The sequence below is a fragment of the Ictidomys tridecemlineatus genome, chromosome 9 (assembly GCF_052094955.1).
Source record: "Ictidomys tridecemlineatus isolate mIctTri1 chromosome 9, mIctTri1.hap1, whole genome shotgun sequence".
NCBI lineage: Eukaryota > Metazoa > Chordata > Mammalia > Rodentia > Sciuridae > Ictidomys > Ictidomys tridecemlineatus.
The window spans coordinates 74511227-74530934 of NC_135485.1; the positions used below are offsets into that span (position 1 = coordinate 74511227).

The window sequence follows — 19708 nt, forward strand, 5'->3', positions numbered from 1 at the left end:
GAAGTCATATTAATAGCATGAAAAAAATCAAAAAGATACTGACTGCATCCTCAAAAGAATAAAGTGCATAAAAATTAAACAGGACAAAAAATCTTTTAAAAATTAAATATGTAATCTATAAAATGATATGAATATGAATATATGTAAAACATGCAGAGACAGATAACATAACATTTATGAGGTAGTCAATAAAAGCCCCCAGAACATAGAGAAAAGTTTCAAAGAACTAGAAACTTAAGAGAAACACAGGGTGAGTCCAGGAGGAGAAACTTCTCATCTATATGTTCAGGGAGGAATTGATGTAGAAAACAGGAAATTACCAAATAAATGGTTTGTGAAACTTGCTCTGATTTACAGAGAAACACAAATCTTCAGATATAAAGAGTTATCAAGTTTCCAGAAAATGGAATGGAAGAAGTTCCACACTTAGATTCATGACCATAACATGACAGATACAATGAAAAGAGAAAAAGCTGAATGTTTTCCAGGAAAAAAAAATGTAACCAGAAGGGTAAAGACTCAGATCAGTCATACTATGATGAACAATACTGTGAATCAAAAGTGACTTAAAGACACATTTTCAGACTTGTGAGAAGGAGTAAGTCTATTTGCTACACCTGTTCTGAGAACGACAATCAAGTAAGCAATCCAGTAAAATGTGACTGAATGCCAAGAAAGAAGAGTTGAGATAACAACACACGGAAACTCACCAAGGTTCAAGGAAAATGTGTCTCTAGAGTGAGGAATTCGCTTTAGAAACATATTAGTCCACTTCAGAAGAAGTCTGTCTGTCTTCATGTGTGTTCCAAACAGGAAAGGGGATGATCATGATGCTGAATAACAGTGACCACATCGAGAGAAAAACAGCTTTCTTCTCTCCAGAAAAGCACATTTAGAAACTTCAAAATTAACTTATTTAAAAAGCAGTTGCATAATAGAGTACATATATAACACAATGTTGGGCCTGACATATAGGAATGTGATATAACATCTTTGCCAATAATCGCACAAAGAGAGTGGGTTGCAGTAAATCTAGTTTGACTGAGAAAACTTCAGATGGCAAAATAATAATTATACCATGTATTGTTGGGCTTGTAACGTTAATAGATACGGTATGTATGGCAATAATTCCTCACAAGGGAAAAAGAACAGAGCTTCATAGGAGGGATGTTTTTGTAGGTCACAAAAATTAAGCTAGTATAAATTTGAAGGTAATTCTGGCAAGATAATGTATGTGGAACAATCACTTAAAAAGATTCAAAGGCATAATGGAAAAATGATTAAAAAGAAAAAGGCAAAACAGAAGGTACTAGGGAATAAAGATAATCAACTTATGTGCACATGTATAAAAATGGTATAATAAATCTCATGATTATGTACATAATGTACCAATAAAAAGATATAATGTGTTGATCAGAAAAAAATTAAAATGCTACATTATAAAATATTCACTTAATGCAAAGGTAAAGAAGGAATGGGGACCAAAAAAGACATGAGACATGTAAAATACAAAAAAGTAATACAGCAGATGTAAATCTAGTCATATCAATAATGATGGCATTAAATGTTAGTGAATGGATACAACAATGCAAAGGCAAAGATTATCAGAATATATAAGGAAAAATCATGATATAACTAAATGCTGTCTGAAGGAGACATGTTTTAGATCCAAAGATACAAGAGAATTGAAAGTACAGGGCAGAAAGGGGTGTATTATGCAAATAGCAGCCTTGAGAAAGCTTGAGTGGATATATTAATACTGGGCTTCAAAACAAAAATGTTACTACAGATGAAGAAGAACATTTAGTAAAAGGTCACCCTGTTAGAGGACATAGAAATCATAAACATATATGCACTCAATAACAGACCACCAAAATACATGAAGCAAAACTAACAGAAATGGGGAAAGAGAGACAAATCAACAATAACAGTTAGAGACTTCAATACCCTATTTTTAATAATGGGTAGAACAACGAGGCAGAAGACTAATGAGGAAATAGAAGACTTGAACAGCCCTAAAAACCAATTAGACCTATTTGGTATTTATGAAACACTCCATCCAACAATAGAATATACATTCTTCATATATGATTGCCAATTTGATATTTAGATAAAATGGAAAAATTCCTAGACAGGCACAAACTATCAAAACTGACACATGAAGAAATAGATAGCCTATTGAACTATAATGATGAAGAGAATTAGTACTCAAACTACCCGCCACCAAAAAGTTAGGACCAAATGGCTTCACTACTAAGCTTTGCCAAGAATCTAAGGAAGAATTCACCAATTCTTCACAAACTCTTGCAAGAAGTGAAAGACAAAACACTTCTAAACTCACTTTGTGAGTTCTGTAATACCCTGATAGCCAAAACCAGACAAAGATACCATAAATAATAATAATAAAACTCTACAGATTCCCTTATGCATATGGATGGGGAAAATCCTCAAAAAATACTGGCAAGCCAAATCTAGGAAATAATAATAGAAAGATTATACATCCATGCCCAAGTGAAATTTATTCCAGGAATGCAAGGGTTAACATCTGAAAATTAGTTAGCATAACACAGAAATTATAAATCAAAGACACACACAAAAAAATTAACAGACATAGAAAATAATTTGACAAAATCCAACACTACATGTGTAAAAAGAAAGACTCAACAAACCAGAAGTAAAATGATTTTTTTCAACCTGATAAAGGGTATACACAAAAATCCCAAAGCTAACATACTTAATTGTGAAAAATTAGATGTTTTCAGTCACAAGACAAGAGGTCTGCTCTTGCTACTTCTATTTATCATTGTAGTGGAACTTGTAGCTAAGGTAATCAGGTAATGCAGAGAATAAAAGGTATCCAAGCTGGAAAGGAAAAAAACAAAACTCTATTTGCTGATAACAAGATCTTTACATAGAAAATTCTAAACTATCCATTAAAATATTAAAACCAATAAATGACTTCAGCATAAGTTTGTAGGATACAAAATCAATAGGCAGAAATCAATTATGTTTCCATACACTTGCAACGAATAGTCTGAAAATGAAATCGAGAACATTCATAAGAACTTTCTGAAATAAAATGCTTAGAAGTAAAATTAACAAAAGAAGTGCAAAACTTATACTCTGTAAACTAAAAATATTATTAAAAACTAAGAAATACATAAATAATTGGGAAGACATGTCTCTATTATGGTTTGGAAGACTTAATTGTTAAGACATCACTATTCCCAAAATTGATCTATAGATTCAATGTAATTCCCATCAGAATCACAACTGACCTCTTTGTAGACATTGACAAGTTATTCTAAAGCTCATATGGAACTGCTAGAAACCCCAAATAGCAAAACAATCCTGAAAAAGAATAATAAAGTGGATGGACTCACCTTTCCTGATTTAAAAACTTTCTGGAAAGCAATTGAAATCAATATTGTATGGTACTGTCCCAAGGATAGACATCCAGACCCAGTGAATCAATTTGAGAGTCCACAATACAATATACTTCAATGATCAACTAATTGTCAGTAGTGGTGCCAGCAATATTCAATAGGGAAAGAACAGTCTTATCAACAAATGATGGGAAGACAACTGAATATTCACAAGTAAAAGAATAAAGCTGAACCATTACATTACAGTGTATATACGAATTAACATAAAACGAATCAAAGGCTTAAATGTAAGCACTAAAACTATAAATTCTTTGAAGAAAATATAGAGGTGAATCTTTGTGACCTTGGATTCGAGAAAAGACTCAGGTATAACATAAAAAACCTGAGCACAAAAGAAAAGATAAAATTAATTTTCTCAAAATTTAAAATTTTCATGCTTTAAAGGACAGCATCAAGAAAGTGAAAAGATTACTTGCAGGATGAGAAAATAAATAATGACAAGTTATATAACTGATAATGGACTTGTCTCTAGCATATATAAAGAACATTTAGAATGTAATAATAAAATATAATCCAATTAAAACAAATGGGCAAAGGATCTAAATAGACTTTTCTGTAAGAAAGATATGGTCAATAAGAAAATTAAGAGTTGCTCAACATTGTTACTAATCAGAAAAATGTAAATCAAAACCACAATGAGATATAACTTCCTACTCACCAGGAGGGGTAGAACCATAAAGGGTGGTAAATTGTTGGAGAGCTTGTGGAGAAATCAAAGCCTTTATGTGGTGTCAGCTGGAGTGTAAATTGGGACAGTCACCTTGGAAAATTGTTGGGTAGTTTCTCAAAAAATAAAGAAAAGATGGAGTTTCTCAAGAAATAGTGTCTACCATATGACCTAACAATTCCATTGCTGGCTATATATCAAAGAAAAATGAAAATATAAGCTAACACTAACTATAAAAATATTTATAGCAGCATTATTACTAACAGCCAAAATGTGGAAACGACCTGAGCATTCATCAACAGACAAAAAAAATAATAAAAATAATAATAATAAAACAAAAAGTGATCTACCCATACAATGGATATTAATGATTTAACTATAAAAAGAAAATCATACAAATATATGCTAGAGGTTGGGTGAACCCTGAGAACATTATGCTGATTGAAAGAAGCTGGTCACAAAAGTTCACAGGTTACATTGTTATGGACCAGGTTATATGGGCAATGACCAAACAGACCCATTTTACCCTGAGACTCCAAATCATGTAAGAAATGCTTCTCTCGTGGGAAAGCCCCGCCTCTGTGCCCATTAATAGTTACCCAGCATAGTGTACTTGGGAACACAAAATAGCAATTCTTATACAATGTAAAATTGTTCTCTTTGGTTTCTATTTTTCTTGGGCAATGTATCTTATCAGAGATTCATTGTCTAGACGTTAGTAACCATTCTCTAACTTGTTCTCAACTAGGGTCATTTTGACCCACTTCCCTTCTGCTGGCTTGCTGCTATGCCAACCAGGAAAGTCTTGTGGGAAATACCAGTGTACCCATTGCACTGTCTCACTAACTGCCCAATTCAGCTTTTGTACCTGCTTGCTTGCTGCTGCGTCAATCCAGATGTGGTTTTTGAATATCCTAAAATGCTCAGGCTTGGGGCTGTTCCTTGCAGAGATGGTAATGGGTCCTGTGGGGAGTAGTTGCAGGCCGGGGGGCTAAATAAAGACTTTTCAATTAGACACAACTAGGACTTGGTGTGTTTTCTGAGCGACCAGCCCCACAAGAATATTATTTTATTCATATTAAATTCCAGAATGGAAAACCTATAGGGATAGAAAATATTCCTAAAAGGTCTGTGTGAGTGAGGAGAATTGGAGGTCAGTGGGTTTTAGCTCAATCAGATGATGTTTCTTTTGATGGTGATAAAAATGTCCTAAGATTGACATTGGTGATGAATGCAAATATAAATGAATTTACTGAAAACCATTTTACTAAAAACCAAATATGCTAAATACCCATTTTAAATGAGTATGCTATGTAGATTATATTTCAATGAAGTAACAGTAAAAAAAAATCTCTCTACTCCAAGTTTACCAAAAATACAGGAAAAAGAGACAAAGGAACAAATTAAATAATGTCACAAGGAAGCAACTGCCAACTGCAGGGTATTCTACAGACAAAAGTTTCAATTAAAAAAAAATCACTGGTATAGAAAGAAAACAGAAGGAAAGCTGCCATGCAATAAAATTGTGTCAAAAGACAACAAAATTCAAGTGCATACCACATTTGGATGCTGATTCCAACAAGTTCATAATAAAAAGAACATCTCTGAGACAACTACAAAAAATGAATATGGACTGGGTATTGGGTCACACTGATAAGTTATTCTTAGTTTTGTCAGATGAACGATGACGTTGTAGAACTGTGAGGAAGGTTCTATAGGTGAACATGCATTCTGAAGTTATTTACAGGAGACATGGCGAGGGGTAGGCTTTGTGCACACTACAGAATACTTTGTACATTCCCTCCTTTGTCTTCCTTTCTACTATTTTTCTTTCTCAAATAATCAGTCCTAAAGGGAAGCAGGATATCCATGCTCTGGAGAGTGGAGGTAGCCACTCAGACCCACATGGGGTTCAGACCATAGGAAGAGCGGGTGCCCAGGGTAGGGAGGACCAGCACAGAGTATCTGAGGCCAAGAGGAGGGAGGGGAAGGCGTCTTTGCCCAGGAGAAGGCTACGCAGCCAACGTGGGATGTCAGAGTCCCAAGACGGAAGGGGACATCTAGGTGAGAGGGGGACGGGTGTGGGGTGTTAGAGCATGGATAGGGGACAGTGGGACAGGATCAAGGGTCTCCCTGAGGAGGGGCGGCAGGCAAGACAGGAGAGGGCTTCCATATAGGGGCCTAGACAAAAAAAAAAAAAGTCAAGCTATCAGGGGTGATGGGATCAGGTAGCTCACTGCTGGGGATGGGAGTTATAAATGTGGAAAAGGAACCATAATGAACCCTGTGATATGGAATTGAAATTGGAAGACTTGCTGAAATTGACATAGAAATAAATTAATGCAAACTGTGTGTGGAAGATGGAGTAGGTATATGTGTGAGGTGTGGGGGTGGGGTGGGGGGTATGTATATGAGTGTGTACCTGGGTGCATGTGTGTCTGTGTGAGAGTGTTGCATGTATGTCCACGCACATGTGTGTGCAAGTGTACGCGCCCTAACTCTGTCCATCAGGAGACCAGGGCCAGCCACACCCTTCTCTGGTCTGATGTCTCCCGCAGGCCCATGTGTGGAAGACCCGGCCCTCAGCCCGTGGTGCTGTTGGGAGATATGGAAGCTTTAGGAGGAGGGGCTTAGAGGAGAGACCTTCAGTCACTGGGAGGGCGCCCTGGAAGGGGACATGGGGGGGCCTTCCTCTCGTTCCCAGGCCACACTGGGTGAGCCATGTCCTCTATCACCCACTCCCACCATGGTGTCTGCCTCATCCCAGGCCCAAAGGCAAGAGGGCCAAGGGACTGCGGACTGAGCCCTGAGCCATGGGCCTCTGCTCCTTTGAGTTGATTATCTCAGGAACTTTGTCCTGCTGAAGGGAAGAGGGCCATCACAGTCCCCAATAAGCACTCCTAGTGCCCAATCCTTATCTCTAATAGCCAGTGCCCTCCTGAAGGAGCAGGAGCATTTGGGAGGAAAGGCTGAGTGCAGAGAAGGATGGGCCCCCTGTGTCCTTTTGTTCTAGAAAGAAAGAGGTGCTCAAACAGTGACCAGGACAGAAGCCAGCTTGAAGAAGCCTCAGATTAGAGCCACCAAGGAAAACTGGAAACCAAGACCCACACTCACAAAATAACCAGTGGATGGAGCCAAAGGCTCAGTTAGGAACTAGAGCAGGTCTTGGGACAGAGGGAGAGGAGTGAGTCCCCAGTGGGCAGCCTGGCAGACGCCTCCCTGAGTGTCCAGAATGAGCACCATCTGTCACTGCCAGCTAACGAGAGGCCCCAGAGGCCTCATTTCTGTGAGCAAGCAGCAGGGGGCATCCCCTGAACCAGAGTGGGCATGCTGGCCAGCTTTTCGTTTCCTCAATAAAATATCTGAAATTATCCTCTTAAAAGGAGGAAAGGTTTATCTTGGATCGTGGTGGCAGAGGGTCCAGTCCATGGCCACGTGACCCTGGTGGCCTTGGGGCCTGTGGTGAGGGAGCACACCACAGTGAGGGAACATAGCTGCTCCCCTCATTTGGTGGCCAGGGAGCAATGACCTCAGGAAGGGACCAGTGCGCAGCAGCCCCTGCCAGGGCCCATCCCTGTGACCTCACTTCCTCCCACGAGGCCCCACCTCCTGAGGGCCCCACCTCCAACAGCACCAGCGGCTGGGGGGCAGGCCTTCAGCACTGGGGCCTCTAGGGGGCACTCCTGACCCAAACCAGCAGCGAGGGGGCCACCAAAGAGCGCAGACTGAGAAGAGCCCCACGTGCCAGATTCTGAACAGAACCTTCTGGAATAAAGGACCATCCTGGGAACCACTGGGGAAGCAGGAGTGGGCTCCGGAGCATCAGGTGGTAGGGCTACATCCACGTGGACGTCTGGGTTTCGAGGGCTGCTCTGCAGCCGTGAAGGACAATGTCTTTGTGGGCACCCAAGGTTGACCAAAGATTGGGCCAAGTGGCTCTCCAATGATTCCAAAGGAAAAAACAAAAAAAAAAAAAAAAAAAAAACTTTTGTCCTATACTCTCAGAAAATATTCCACAGAGCCAAGGGGGTGAGATCCAGGAGAATCCCAAGGTCCAGCAGGACCGCCAGGCCCCCTGGATAGAGGAGGAAGTCCTGAGAGACCATTGCCCAGGACTAAAGGACAGAGAGAGAAAGAGAGAGAGGAAGGATCCACGTGTTTAAAGGCCCAAAACAACTACCTGACAGACTAAAACTTGTCAAAAAGGGAAAGAAATAGAAGTGACGTAAATTTAGGTGGTCCCTTTGCAACATAAAGAAATGACGCCTTAAATGGTTACATCAACGGATATAATAATTCAAGAAACGTAATATTAAGTTAGAAATAAGGACATATAACAGGTAAGCACACTCCTTTGGGACGGGGCAGGGTCCCTGTCAAGTGAACTTTCAGAGAAACTGCTGACCTTGTTTTCTCTCTGAAATGGGGGCAGAGTGAGGAGGGCAGGGTCCGGCTGTAGAGCTTTTCATTAAGTGCTTTCCTGCTACATCTTATTTGGGTGTGTTTTTGGTGTCACGTTGATAAAAATGTAAAAGGTATATTGCTGAGGTCATTTTGAAGGGCAAACACTCCATGTTCCTTCCTGAATTCTGCATCCACCTGTCCAGGTTGGGGTTAATGGGTAGGGAGGAGGGTTGACACGTGCCACCTCCCCAGCAAGGCCAGGTAACACACAGAGGTGTGTGAGCAGCCACATAGCACACAGAGGACTTGGTGTAAGTCAGGGCTGAAGCTGTGTTGGGTGAAGCTTCTGAGAATTCAGATTTTGCTTTTTCCTGCAGCACAGCCTAGTCTGCCTGAAACAAGGGGAACTTCAAAACAGCAAGGTATTAAGTGGAGGGGGTAGGGGACTTTTTAAAAAGTGATATAACACTGGGCATGGTGGTGCACATCTGTAATCCCAGCAGTTTGGGAGGCTGAGGCAGGAGGATCACTAGTTCAAAGCCAGTCTCAGCAACTTAGTGAGGCCCTTTCTCAAAATAAAACATAAAAAGGACTGGGGATGTGGCTTAGTGGTTAAGGTCCCCCTTGGGTTCAATCCCTGATACCAAAAAGAAAAAACAAATGTGACATATAATCATTGTACCAATTTATGGGGTACAATGTGATATTTTGATCCATGTACACATTGTATAATGATCAGATCAAGAAAATTAGCATGTCTATCACCTCTCATGTATCATTTCCTTATGGAAAAGCATTTGGAATCCTTTTTTCAAATATTTGAAATATACAATGCATTACTGTTAGCTAGTCACCCTGCTGTGCAGTAGAACCAGAATTTATCCCTCCCGGTTAACTGTGACTTTGTTCCTATTAGCCAAACTTTCCCCTTTCTCCCTCCCCTTCCTCTTCCCAGCCTCTGGTCACCACGATTTTACTCTCTTCTACGAGATCAGTTTACTTGGATTCCGCACGAGGGAGATCACATGGTATTTGTCTTAGATGGACACCATGCCTGTATTTTATTCATTCATTTTTATGCACTGCTGAGGATTGAACCCAGGATTCACGTGTGCTAGGCAAGCGCTCTACCATGGAGCTACAACCCTGGCCCCCAGAATCTGTTATTTTACTTGTGTGGGGGAGGGGTCTTTTTGATAATGGCCATTCTAACTGGGGTGAGATGATATTTCACTGTGGTTTTGCTTTGCATTTCCCTGATACTGAGTGATTTTGAGCATTTGTTTACACACCTGTTGGCCATTTGTGAGTCTTTTTTTTTTTTTTCTGAGAAATGTCTATTTAGGTCTTTTGTCTAATTTGTAATTGGACTTGTTTCCTACTGAGTTGAGTTCTTTATGTAATCTGGGTATTATTATGAAGAGTTTGCAGGTTTTCTCACCCATTGTTGGGTTGTGTCTTCATTCTGTTGACTGCTTCCTTTGCCTTTTTTTTAATATCTATTTTTTAGTTGTACACAATACCTTTATTTTGTTTATTTATTTTTACGTGGTGCCGAGGATCGAACCCAGGGCTATGCACATGCTAGGCAAGCGCTCTACTACTGAGCCACAACCCCGGCCCTTCCTTTGCTTTTCGTGTCGACACTGTCCCATTTGGGTGGGGTGCCTTTGCTATCTGTGATTTTGGAGGCTAATCTAAAGAATCCTGTTTTTTAAATCACTCTCAGGATAAAAGAAAAATCTAGTAAATGTGGGAGTGTTGGACTGTGGCTGCTGTTTTGTGATCTAAAAGCCTCCGTGTGCCCTCTTACATGTGCAAGAACCTGAGACCATGTGGATCAGGCCCAGCCACCTGTGTGGCCGCAGCACATCCAAATGGGAGCAGGGTGACTGCCCTACTGTGCTGTTCTAAGAAATGAATCAATGGTGAGTGACTCAGAGGAGAGTTTTAGACACCCAGGCTGACTCTGTGATTCAGAAGATGTTGAAATTTTTTAAAAGGTGTGTATGGGGAGGCATTTTCAACTGCATCTCATCCAATTTTGATGGACTCCAGTCACCGCACGTCCCACCTGCTATTTCAGGGTCAGTAGTTTCAACACCTCACCAGGGACACTCAGAAGCTGCCACCGCTGGCCTCCTTGCCCAGGTTCCCAGTGACCTCGGCACACAGGGGAGGCTCCGGGTTGGTCGACACTGGAGTAAATTTAGATGCAGAACTGCTTTGCAGCCTTGCGTCTCTGAGTAATCCGTTCTGCCAAGTTCCCTCCTTTATAGTCAGGGACCGGCCAATTACCATGAAAATCAGATGAATAAATATTGAAGAGAATGTGCTCAGCGTCTATTTTGGTGTCTTTACAGCAAGGAAGCGATGCTACATTTTTAATTAAGTCTTTCATTTCCATTTCCTTTTCATCTAACGCTATCCTCCATAGGATCAATTTAACTCGATAATCAGACCCAGATAAAAGCTCCCCCAAAGAAAGGCCATTAGTAGGTTTGACTTAACCAATGTTCTCAGTGGTGCCACACGTTTCTCCTCCAAAATTAAAATACATGAATACTTTGAGTCATGGCTTCTGTGGACACCTGGCTTAACCATGTTACTCCAATTCCATTTCCTCATTTTCTACATCATCTTGAAACTGGTTTGTGAATTTATGATAAATACATTATTAGTCGTGCATATCTCTCTCTCTAAGTTATTCTTCGGCCCTTTAAAGACTGAACGGAAAAACGTAATCATCTTTGTTCTATATAATAACATATTTAGCTGGATTTTCACATTTGTGTTTTTTAATAACCTAGATTTTCAAGTGAAGTATGTAGATTCTCATAGAATTGCTTGAGTATTTTCTCTCCTATTTTCTTTAGTTAACCACAACGAAATTATTAGATGACCTAAGCAGGTAGAAAGAACTCTGGGCTGGTTCTAGTTAGAAAAATCTTGCTTGTAAATCTACATCTGTAGTAAGGTGTGACCCTCATGCCCCTGTACACATATATCACTGTAACTCCCTGGATTCTCAACTACTAACCATGAAAAGCCCAAGTTGATCAAGCATTTATCAAATGATTATTGAACACCTACTGTGTGCCAGGGACCATTCCAGTTGCTGGGGGTGGACAATAAACAAAGCCACTACCCTGATCAAGATCAGAGGCTAGAGGAAGCAGAGAGGCAAATAGTAAGCAAATTAATAAATGGGTACCAATGCTTGCTTGACATAAGTGCATTAAAGCCCAAACAAATCAGAACAAAGAAACAGGAAGCACACAGGGAAGTAAATCCATCAGGGAAGAGTCTCCTGATAAGCCACCTCTGATTTGGAGAAAGTCTGGCCCGCTCTAGGAAGCAAGTGTGACCACGTGATCTTGACACCCAAACCAGATGAACACACACAGGCTCCAAAGCAGTAAGGACAGTTGAGAGGGACGTCACATCAGAGTCTTCAAAAAATCCTAAAGAAAATATGAGGTATCCAAATCCAACAGGGAAGGCAGGTTTAGGATAAGATGCAACATCAGAAAGACCTCCCTGTGGCATTCTTAGATGGATGGATTTAAGAAAAACATCACCCTATTATCTCAAAAGATGCTGAAGAAGTATTGGATGAAGTTCAATACCTTCATATGATAAGAGTTATTAGGTAAATAATATGTATGAGTTCCACCAAAGCCAAGATTTTTCTATTTAAATTGGTTCACAGATACAGACCAGGTGCCAAAAGTTGATGCCTGGAGTTGGTAGTTATTCCGTGCACACATTTGTTAAATGAATGAATGAATGAATTCCTTTAGGTTGGGAAGAACAGATCACTAAAGGGCTACGGCAAACATCCCTAAGGGTAGAAAACTGCAAAACATTTCCTTGCAGGTGGGGTCAGGCAAGGGTGCCCCCTCCTGATTAATGTTCATGGCTGTACCTAGTCAGGGTGGTAGATCAGGGGCCAGGATGGGCCCTGGAAAGTAAGAGACAAGACTCCCAGTATCTGCAAAGACTGAGTGCCAGGGAGCCTGCCAGAATCAGCAAAATCTCTAGGCACAAGAACCCTCCACATTCCTCTTCCTACAGCAGTCATTGTTAAGAAAATGTAACTAAAAATAACATACTACTTACAACAGGGACTAAAACTAGACACTTCAGAAATAACCTAACAAGCCGACTGCAGTGGTACACACTTGTAATCCCAGCAGCTTGAGGAAGGAGGATCACAAGTTCAAAGCCAGCCTCCATAAGTTAGTGAGGCCCAAAGCAACACAGCGAGATCCTGTCTCTAAATAAAATATAGAAATAAAGAGGAGTGGGATGTGGCTCAGTGATTAAGCAGCCCCGGGCTCAATCCCTGGTACCAAAAAACAAACAAACAAACAAACAAAAAAAACAAACAAAGGGAACACAAGAACTTTCTAGATAGACTTTTAAAACTCTCTCAAAGAATATCTTAAAAGTCTGAGTAAGTGGTTCTTCACATCATGGGGTGATGATCTAGTATGGAAAACTGGCTGTTCTTTGCCAAAATAATCTATACATGTAGCATAAGTCCTATCAAGATCCCAGCATGTATTTTGGGTGACTGATTTTACAAACAAAATAAAGATGAATGAATGTTTGAGAGCATGCTTGGACCATTCTGATAAAGGAAAGTCAATAGAAGGACTCACACCAGCAGATATTAAGACAGCTGCCAAGTCCTAACAATGAAAAGAGCACAGTTCTTACACAGGAATAAACAGTCAGGTCGATAGAATGAAGAATCCAGAAATAGACCCAGGATGTCAAGAACTCAGTACGTTATAGAAGGAGAAGGAACTTTGGTATGGCGGAGAGACAATGAATAATTTGGTAAATGGCAAGCAAAAAAAAATGGACTTACTATAATGAAGACTTAAAAATTTAGGGTTTCCTATCTCATATCGTATTCAAAAGTATTTCCCATTGAAATTAAACCTAATTGTGAACAACAAAACTATAAGGCTAGAAGAAGAGAAATAGAAAAAGAAAATATAGAACACAGTGCCTTTGTGATTTGTGGGTGAGTAAAAATTTAAAACTCAAAAATATTAATCCCAAGGGTAAAATTTGGTGGATTCAGCATTCCAAAGAAAGAATTCTATTTGATGAAGAACCTCACAGGCAAAATGATCAAATAAGCAAAGAAGAAGAAGGAAGGAGAAGAAGAAGAAGAGGAGGAGGCGGCACATGGAAATTCTACTGCTGAAAAACTCAAAAAGAAAGTCAAAAGAAAAGTATGGGAACAAGAGCATAGCACTTAGAGGAGACAGACCTGTTGTTCTTGGCTAATGATATGCAATCAAAGAATTGCACATCTGGCCATGAACTAGGACTTTACTCCTTACTCCTACCAATTAGCAAAACTAGACAGATTCAATCTAGGAAGACTGAGGATGTAGGGTCCCCCCCACCAGGGGTGCACCTCAGTAGCCCAGCTCATCTGGAAGCAAATGCAAACCCTGGTGAAATTAAATATGTATTTCCTGTGACCCAAACTTCCACCCCTGGCATATGACCCAGAGACACTATCCCTGGGATAGAGAGAAACACGCATGAGGGTCTGTAGCAGCTTATACCACCTTCTCCAGAGAATTTAGAGGGACTCCAAATGTGCCTCTGAAGGTCCCCAGGCAGTCCCCCAAAGTGATGATCCAATACACAGAAAGCACCATTGATGCAACTCAAGAACTTGAGAGGAAGGAAGGAGATGAAAGAAGATCTGTGGAACATCATGTTTATAAATTTCTAAAAGACATGAACACAAAATATATATTTTTATAGATGACATCTATATAAAAAATTACTACAGAAAAAACAGACCCAGAAGGAAATGGTGACATTTATTATGTTCCATGCCTGGGAGGTGGTGGTCTTGGTGGAAGAGAAAGAGGAATTATGCAAACAGATGTTTCAAGAATGCTGAGAGCTGAGGTATAGGGCCCCTCAAGTGACCCCCCCCCCCGCCCACCTGCACCCACCTACACACAGAGGATATGTTCAAGTCCAGATGAAGACTAAAGTTTAGCTCTTACCTGTCGGTCACTTAAATAATTCTACCTTGCTTTTTGTTTTCACTGCATAAGAGATTTTAAACAACAATTCTGGAATTTACTCAGCAGTTAATTCAGTTGCATTTAGTGCAATTATTTGGAGTATACCTAGGGTGAAGTCCAATCTACTTATTGATTGGAAGATGGTCAATTCAGCCAAACCCACACAATTATCCAGACACAACTGCACAGCCAGAAACGGTCAAACTCAGCCTCACTGGGCATCACCTCTCGCAGAGGAAAAAACTAGAGACTAATTGGTGGGGATCTTGCTTACTGTTCAGCACTTTTGCAGCCTACAGATAAAATCTCAGTGACTCAACTTTCAGGAATTTTTGAGATAAATATTAAAAAAGCAGAAGCCTGTGCTTCCTTGTCTGTTATGAATGTATTAAGAAGAAAAATGTCCTTTTTACAGATTTAGTTCCACCTTTCACTTTTAGACTTTAATTCCAACTGAAGGTACTTTGGAATATGATATGAGTCAGGAACCCAACATTTTTAAAGTCTCTGCATAGTAGGCCAAAGTTCCTGTATTTATTTACCTGAAAGTATAGGAAAGTCAAAACTTTCATCACAGGCCATGAAAGTTTTCCCAACTTTTATGACTTGCCTGGGGCCCTGACCATCGACACCTGCTCTCTGCCTCTGTCCCATGGCACGCACATGTGGATAGGGGACAGAATGCAGGGGTCACCCCATGTGGTGTCCCAGAGAGTAGAGTTGGTTAAAGATAGGTGTGAGCTCATGAGAAGGCCCTGTCCCGTGCCTTACCATGCCTTCAGGGTCCATGAGCAACAGATGCTTGGCCTGGCCGTGGTGCATGCCCGTGAGCACGAAGGAGCCTGGGTTGGTAGTGCTCTTTCTGACCAGGAAGTCTCCGTCTTTCTCCAGCAGCCCCTCCGCCTCCTTCCTACTCATCTCTCCTTGGTACCAACGCTTGGCATTCAGTTCCTCCAGCATCTTGGCATCGGGGGCTCTGGGTGAGACAGGGCTGATGCACTCCATGGAGGCTGCCTTGTTTAACACGGGTCCCAAGGACTGGTTCCTGAGCACATATTCAAAAGGCTCTGCATCAAGGGACATTTGCCAGAAACGAGTCAGTCCATCACCACAAGAGCAAATGATCAAAATACCACGTAAGAGAAGAAAATGCAAACATAACCCCCCCACACACCCAGGGTAGGAAAACTCGGAAAGAAGAACTGGCTGGTAATATATCAAGACTTATCCTAACCAGTAATTACAAGCATAGCCCCAATGTTGGCATGGGGGAGTCTGTTTTCCCTGACAGCTGGAAGTTCTACCTTGTGCCAGGGATTCAAGTTTACCCTCTGTCAGCTAGAGAGTAGGACTTCGTCACTGCACTCTGCAAGAGGCCATACATGGCTCATTCCCTCCAATTTCCCTGGAATATCAGCCATATTTCTTAATAAATTCCAAATAAAAACTTGCTAAGACCAAAGGTGAAGGCAAGTTATGCAGCTTTGATTTCATGTAGAACCTAAGCCCAACTTACCAACGGTTGACTTCATACTCTTTGGGTACCCCTTGTGTGACTTCTAGGATAGGAACTCTAACTCCCTTTGACCTTCATTTATTTTCCCACCACAAAGGGATTGCTTGAATTCCTGACACCACGCTTGGCTTTATCCCCCTTGAAACACACTTCTGTCTACAAGGTGGCTGTGGATGGGGAAACTGCTGTTCCAGCAGCAACAAAAACCAGTGGCGAAGAAAGTAGACAGGAAAGTCTAATTCAGTTTCAACATTCAGTTTTCCAGTAAGGTGGTAGGTACCAAAGCACTCTGGAAAATGAGCACAGGCTGTGAAACAGGTGTGATGAGGATGATTTAGGATCCCACTGCCCACCCAGCAAGGGGCAAGCACCACAAGAAGAGGAATGGTTCTCTCCTGGGCACAGCTACATCTCCAGAGCCCCATGTTGTTCCTAGTACATAGTCCGTCTTTAAGTATTCAATGAGTGCCGTCAAATAAGCTAAATTTGGCAAATATTAGAGGGGGACAGAAAGAAAAGAGATGAATACATGAAACCAAAATTAGATCTTTTCGATAGCTGCAAAGTGTCACAGGTTTAGGGAGGAAAAGAGGTTAAATGATAGGCTAAGATTAGGTCTGTGGGTTTTCCTCTTTTGTCATCTTATCTGATCACCTGGAGTAATTGGAAATTTGTGTTATACTATTTCTGCATCATCTCTACTTTTTCTATCTTCACCATCAGCAGCAGCATCCCGTTTGTCCCCACATTCACATTGGTCAGCACAGTCACCATCAGCACCAACATGATCTCCATCGCCATCATCACCATCTTCACAATTATCTTCACCACTGCCATTACCACCATCATCACCACCTCCATCACCACCATTGCCATCATCACCATCATTATTTCTTCATAATCACCATCATCACCATTACCATCACCATCATTGCCACCATCACTATCGCCATTATTACCATCATTACTGTTTCTATAATCTTCACCACCACCACTATCATCTTCTTCATCACCACCATCATCACCACCATCACCATCAACACCATTGACATCATAATCTTCATCACCAACACCATCATCACCATCACTACCATTTCCATCATCATCTTAATCATTACCACCATCATCACCATCACCATCACCATTATTATCATCTTCATTATCACCATCACCATCATTGCTACCATCACTATCGCCATCATTACCATCACTACCATTTCCATAATCTTCATCACCACCATCATCATCACCATTACCATCATTACCATCTTCATAATCACCATCATCACCATTACCACCACCATCACCATCATTGCCACCACATTATCACCATCATTACCATCACTACTGTTTCCATAATCTTTACTACCACCACCATCATCTTCTTCATCACCACCATCATCACCACCATCAACATCAACACCATTGACATCATAATCTTCATCACCAACACCATCATCACCATCACTACCATTTCCATCATTATCTTAATCACTACCACCATCATCACCATCACCATCACCATTATTATCATCTTCATTGTCACCATCATCACCATTTCCACCACCATCACCATTAATGCCACCATCACTATCACCATCATTACTATTACTGCTGTTTTCATAATCTTCATCACCACCACCATCACCATCACGACCATTTCCATCATCATCATCATCATGACTATCACCATCATCACTCACATCACCATCATTACCATCATCACCACCATGAGTATTATTTAGCACTAGTGCTTCAAAATAAACAACACAGTGCTGGCTTGTATTTTTAATTACTTTTTAATAGACATGAGCCTCTCTAAGACCCTTTCTACAATCTGTTTCCTCTTCTCTGGTTTCTGGAGCTGATACAGAAATTAATTGATGGGAAATTAGAAATTAATTGGTGGAAAAAGAATAGCTCTGGTTCCCATTTTCCTCAAAGCCCAACTAACCCAGCTCTCCCCAGGCTCTGGGGCCAGGAATCACTGGGAAATGGACTAGGTTAAACAGTAAAAATGGCCTGCCCAAAAATACAATGGCAAAACTACCATTGGGATATACTACAACAACCGAAGCAGAGGTGTGGGGGGGTCACCACTCTGCTCTCCAGTTTAGGAATCTGGTTCTACACTATTTGAGCTGTTTTCTCACTTTTTAAAAAGTGAACACATTGGATGAAGGGATCTGAGGTTCCTCTCAGCATTAAGATTCAAGTGTTCTTCTAGCTGAGGTGATTTTTGACAAAATGAGAGTCAAAATGGGAGTCCAATGGGTCTAGGCAGCCAGATTAGCTGAGGAATAGGAAGTGACCTAATTCTCAAGGCATGTGACCCCAGCCTCACCCACATCAGAACCTGGAGTAGCAAGAACCAGACCAGCAGAGCCTTTTACACATGGTGAGGTTCTTAACCTCTAGGATTCTCCATCTCCACCTCTATAACATAGGGATGATGTTAGTAATAATATTGTCTACCTCCCAGATCTATATGACAAACGGAAATCCCACGGTTCACATGCCACCACATTGCCACCTCTGATCACCGCTCATCCCCCGTCTTATTTTGCGGTTCCGAACTTGGGAGCACTTCTTACCATCTGGTGATACACAGTTATTTGTTTAAAACCCATTGAGTGGAGACCATCTATTTGGCTCTCTGTGTATCTCCCACTAAATAGAAAAGTATTTGACATCTGGGAAGAACTCAATAAATTTTTGGAAGTAGGTAGGAGAAAAGAGAGAGGAGATGAAAAGAAAACTGAGAGAAACAATGAGAAAGAGAGAGAGAGAAAAAGGGAGGGAGAGAAAGAATATACATGTCAGAGAGAGAGGTGCTCTGTGATTTCTTGTTTATCCGTCTGTCCTGCCTGGTAGACTGACTCTGTGGGTACGGCCCATTTCATCTTTGCTTCTTTGACAACTAATACAACAGTTGGCATTTAATAGGCAATGAATATTTAAGTGTGTAGATCAATGAGCACTTTTATTTGTGCATACTATTTATCTCAATACACTTTTAGGTCTTCAAGAAGAAAGCCTTTTCCAGAAAGAGAGGGAAATTGGCTTTGCCTCTTGACTGTAGAGAGGGTTATATAAGTTCCTAAGCCATAAATGAGCCCCATCGTAGCCCAGAAAAGTGCAGCTGATCACCACCATTAACCAAAACCCTGCTAGCAGGAAATCCAGTCATTGCACAGAGAGCAAATAAAAGTCAGTGTAAAGGGTAACTTCAAAAGAGAAGAAAGGAAGAGACAAACGGAAACCTACTCATGTCAAAGAGGTCCTTCCGTGGACTGCTATCTGCACTGTTGGCCACGGCTGGCCAGGCCTGCGCTGGGATGTGCTGGGTGTTGACATAGGTGGGTACTTCTCCCATGGGGGGGGCGCATGTGATTTCCCTTCTGGCGTAGTGTAGATGTCCAGGGACCCTGCAACAAGAAAACATGTCCCTATTTCTCTTAGCATGGCGACCCTATTTATGCCTCTATAGTGAAACCACCCGCCATTCCACAGAAGGGTTCCTTAATCCTACCAACAAGAAAATTCTTCCTGAAGATCCCCATCAGCTACATTCTCCTCTTCTAAGTCTGTCATCCTAGCTGTA

General features: G+C 41.1%; 1 protein-coding gene across 1 annotated transcript in view; it reads right to left on the reverse strand.

Moving 5' to 3' along the window:
• The window catches only part of LOC144366457 (SHC-transforming protein 3-like), an 80064-nt gene that overhangs the window by 16389 nt on the left and 43967 nt on the right, over positions 1–19708 (reverse strand). The window contains 3 exon segments of the mRNA XM_078020736.1: positions 15360–15655; positions 19372–19489; positions 19492–19532. Coding sequence (XP_077876862.1) covers positions 15360–15655; positions 19372–19489; positions 19492–19532 — 455 coding nt within the window.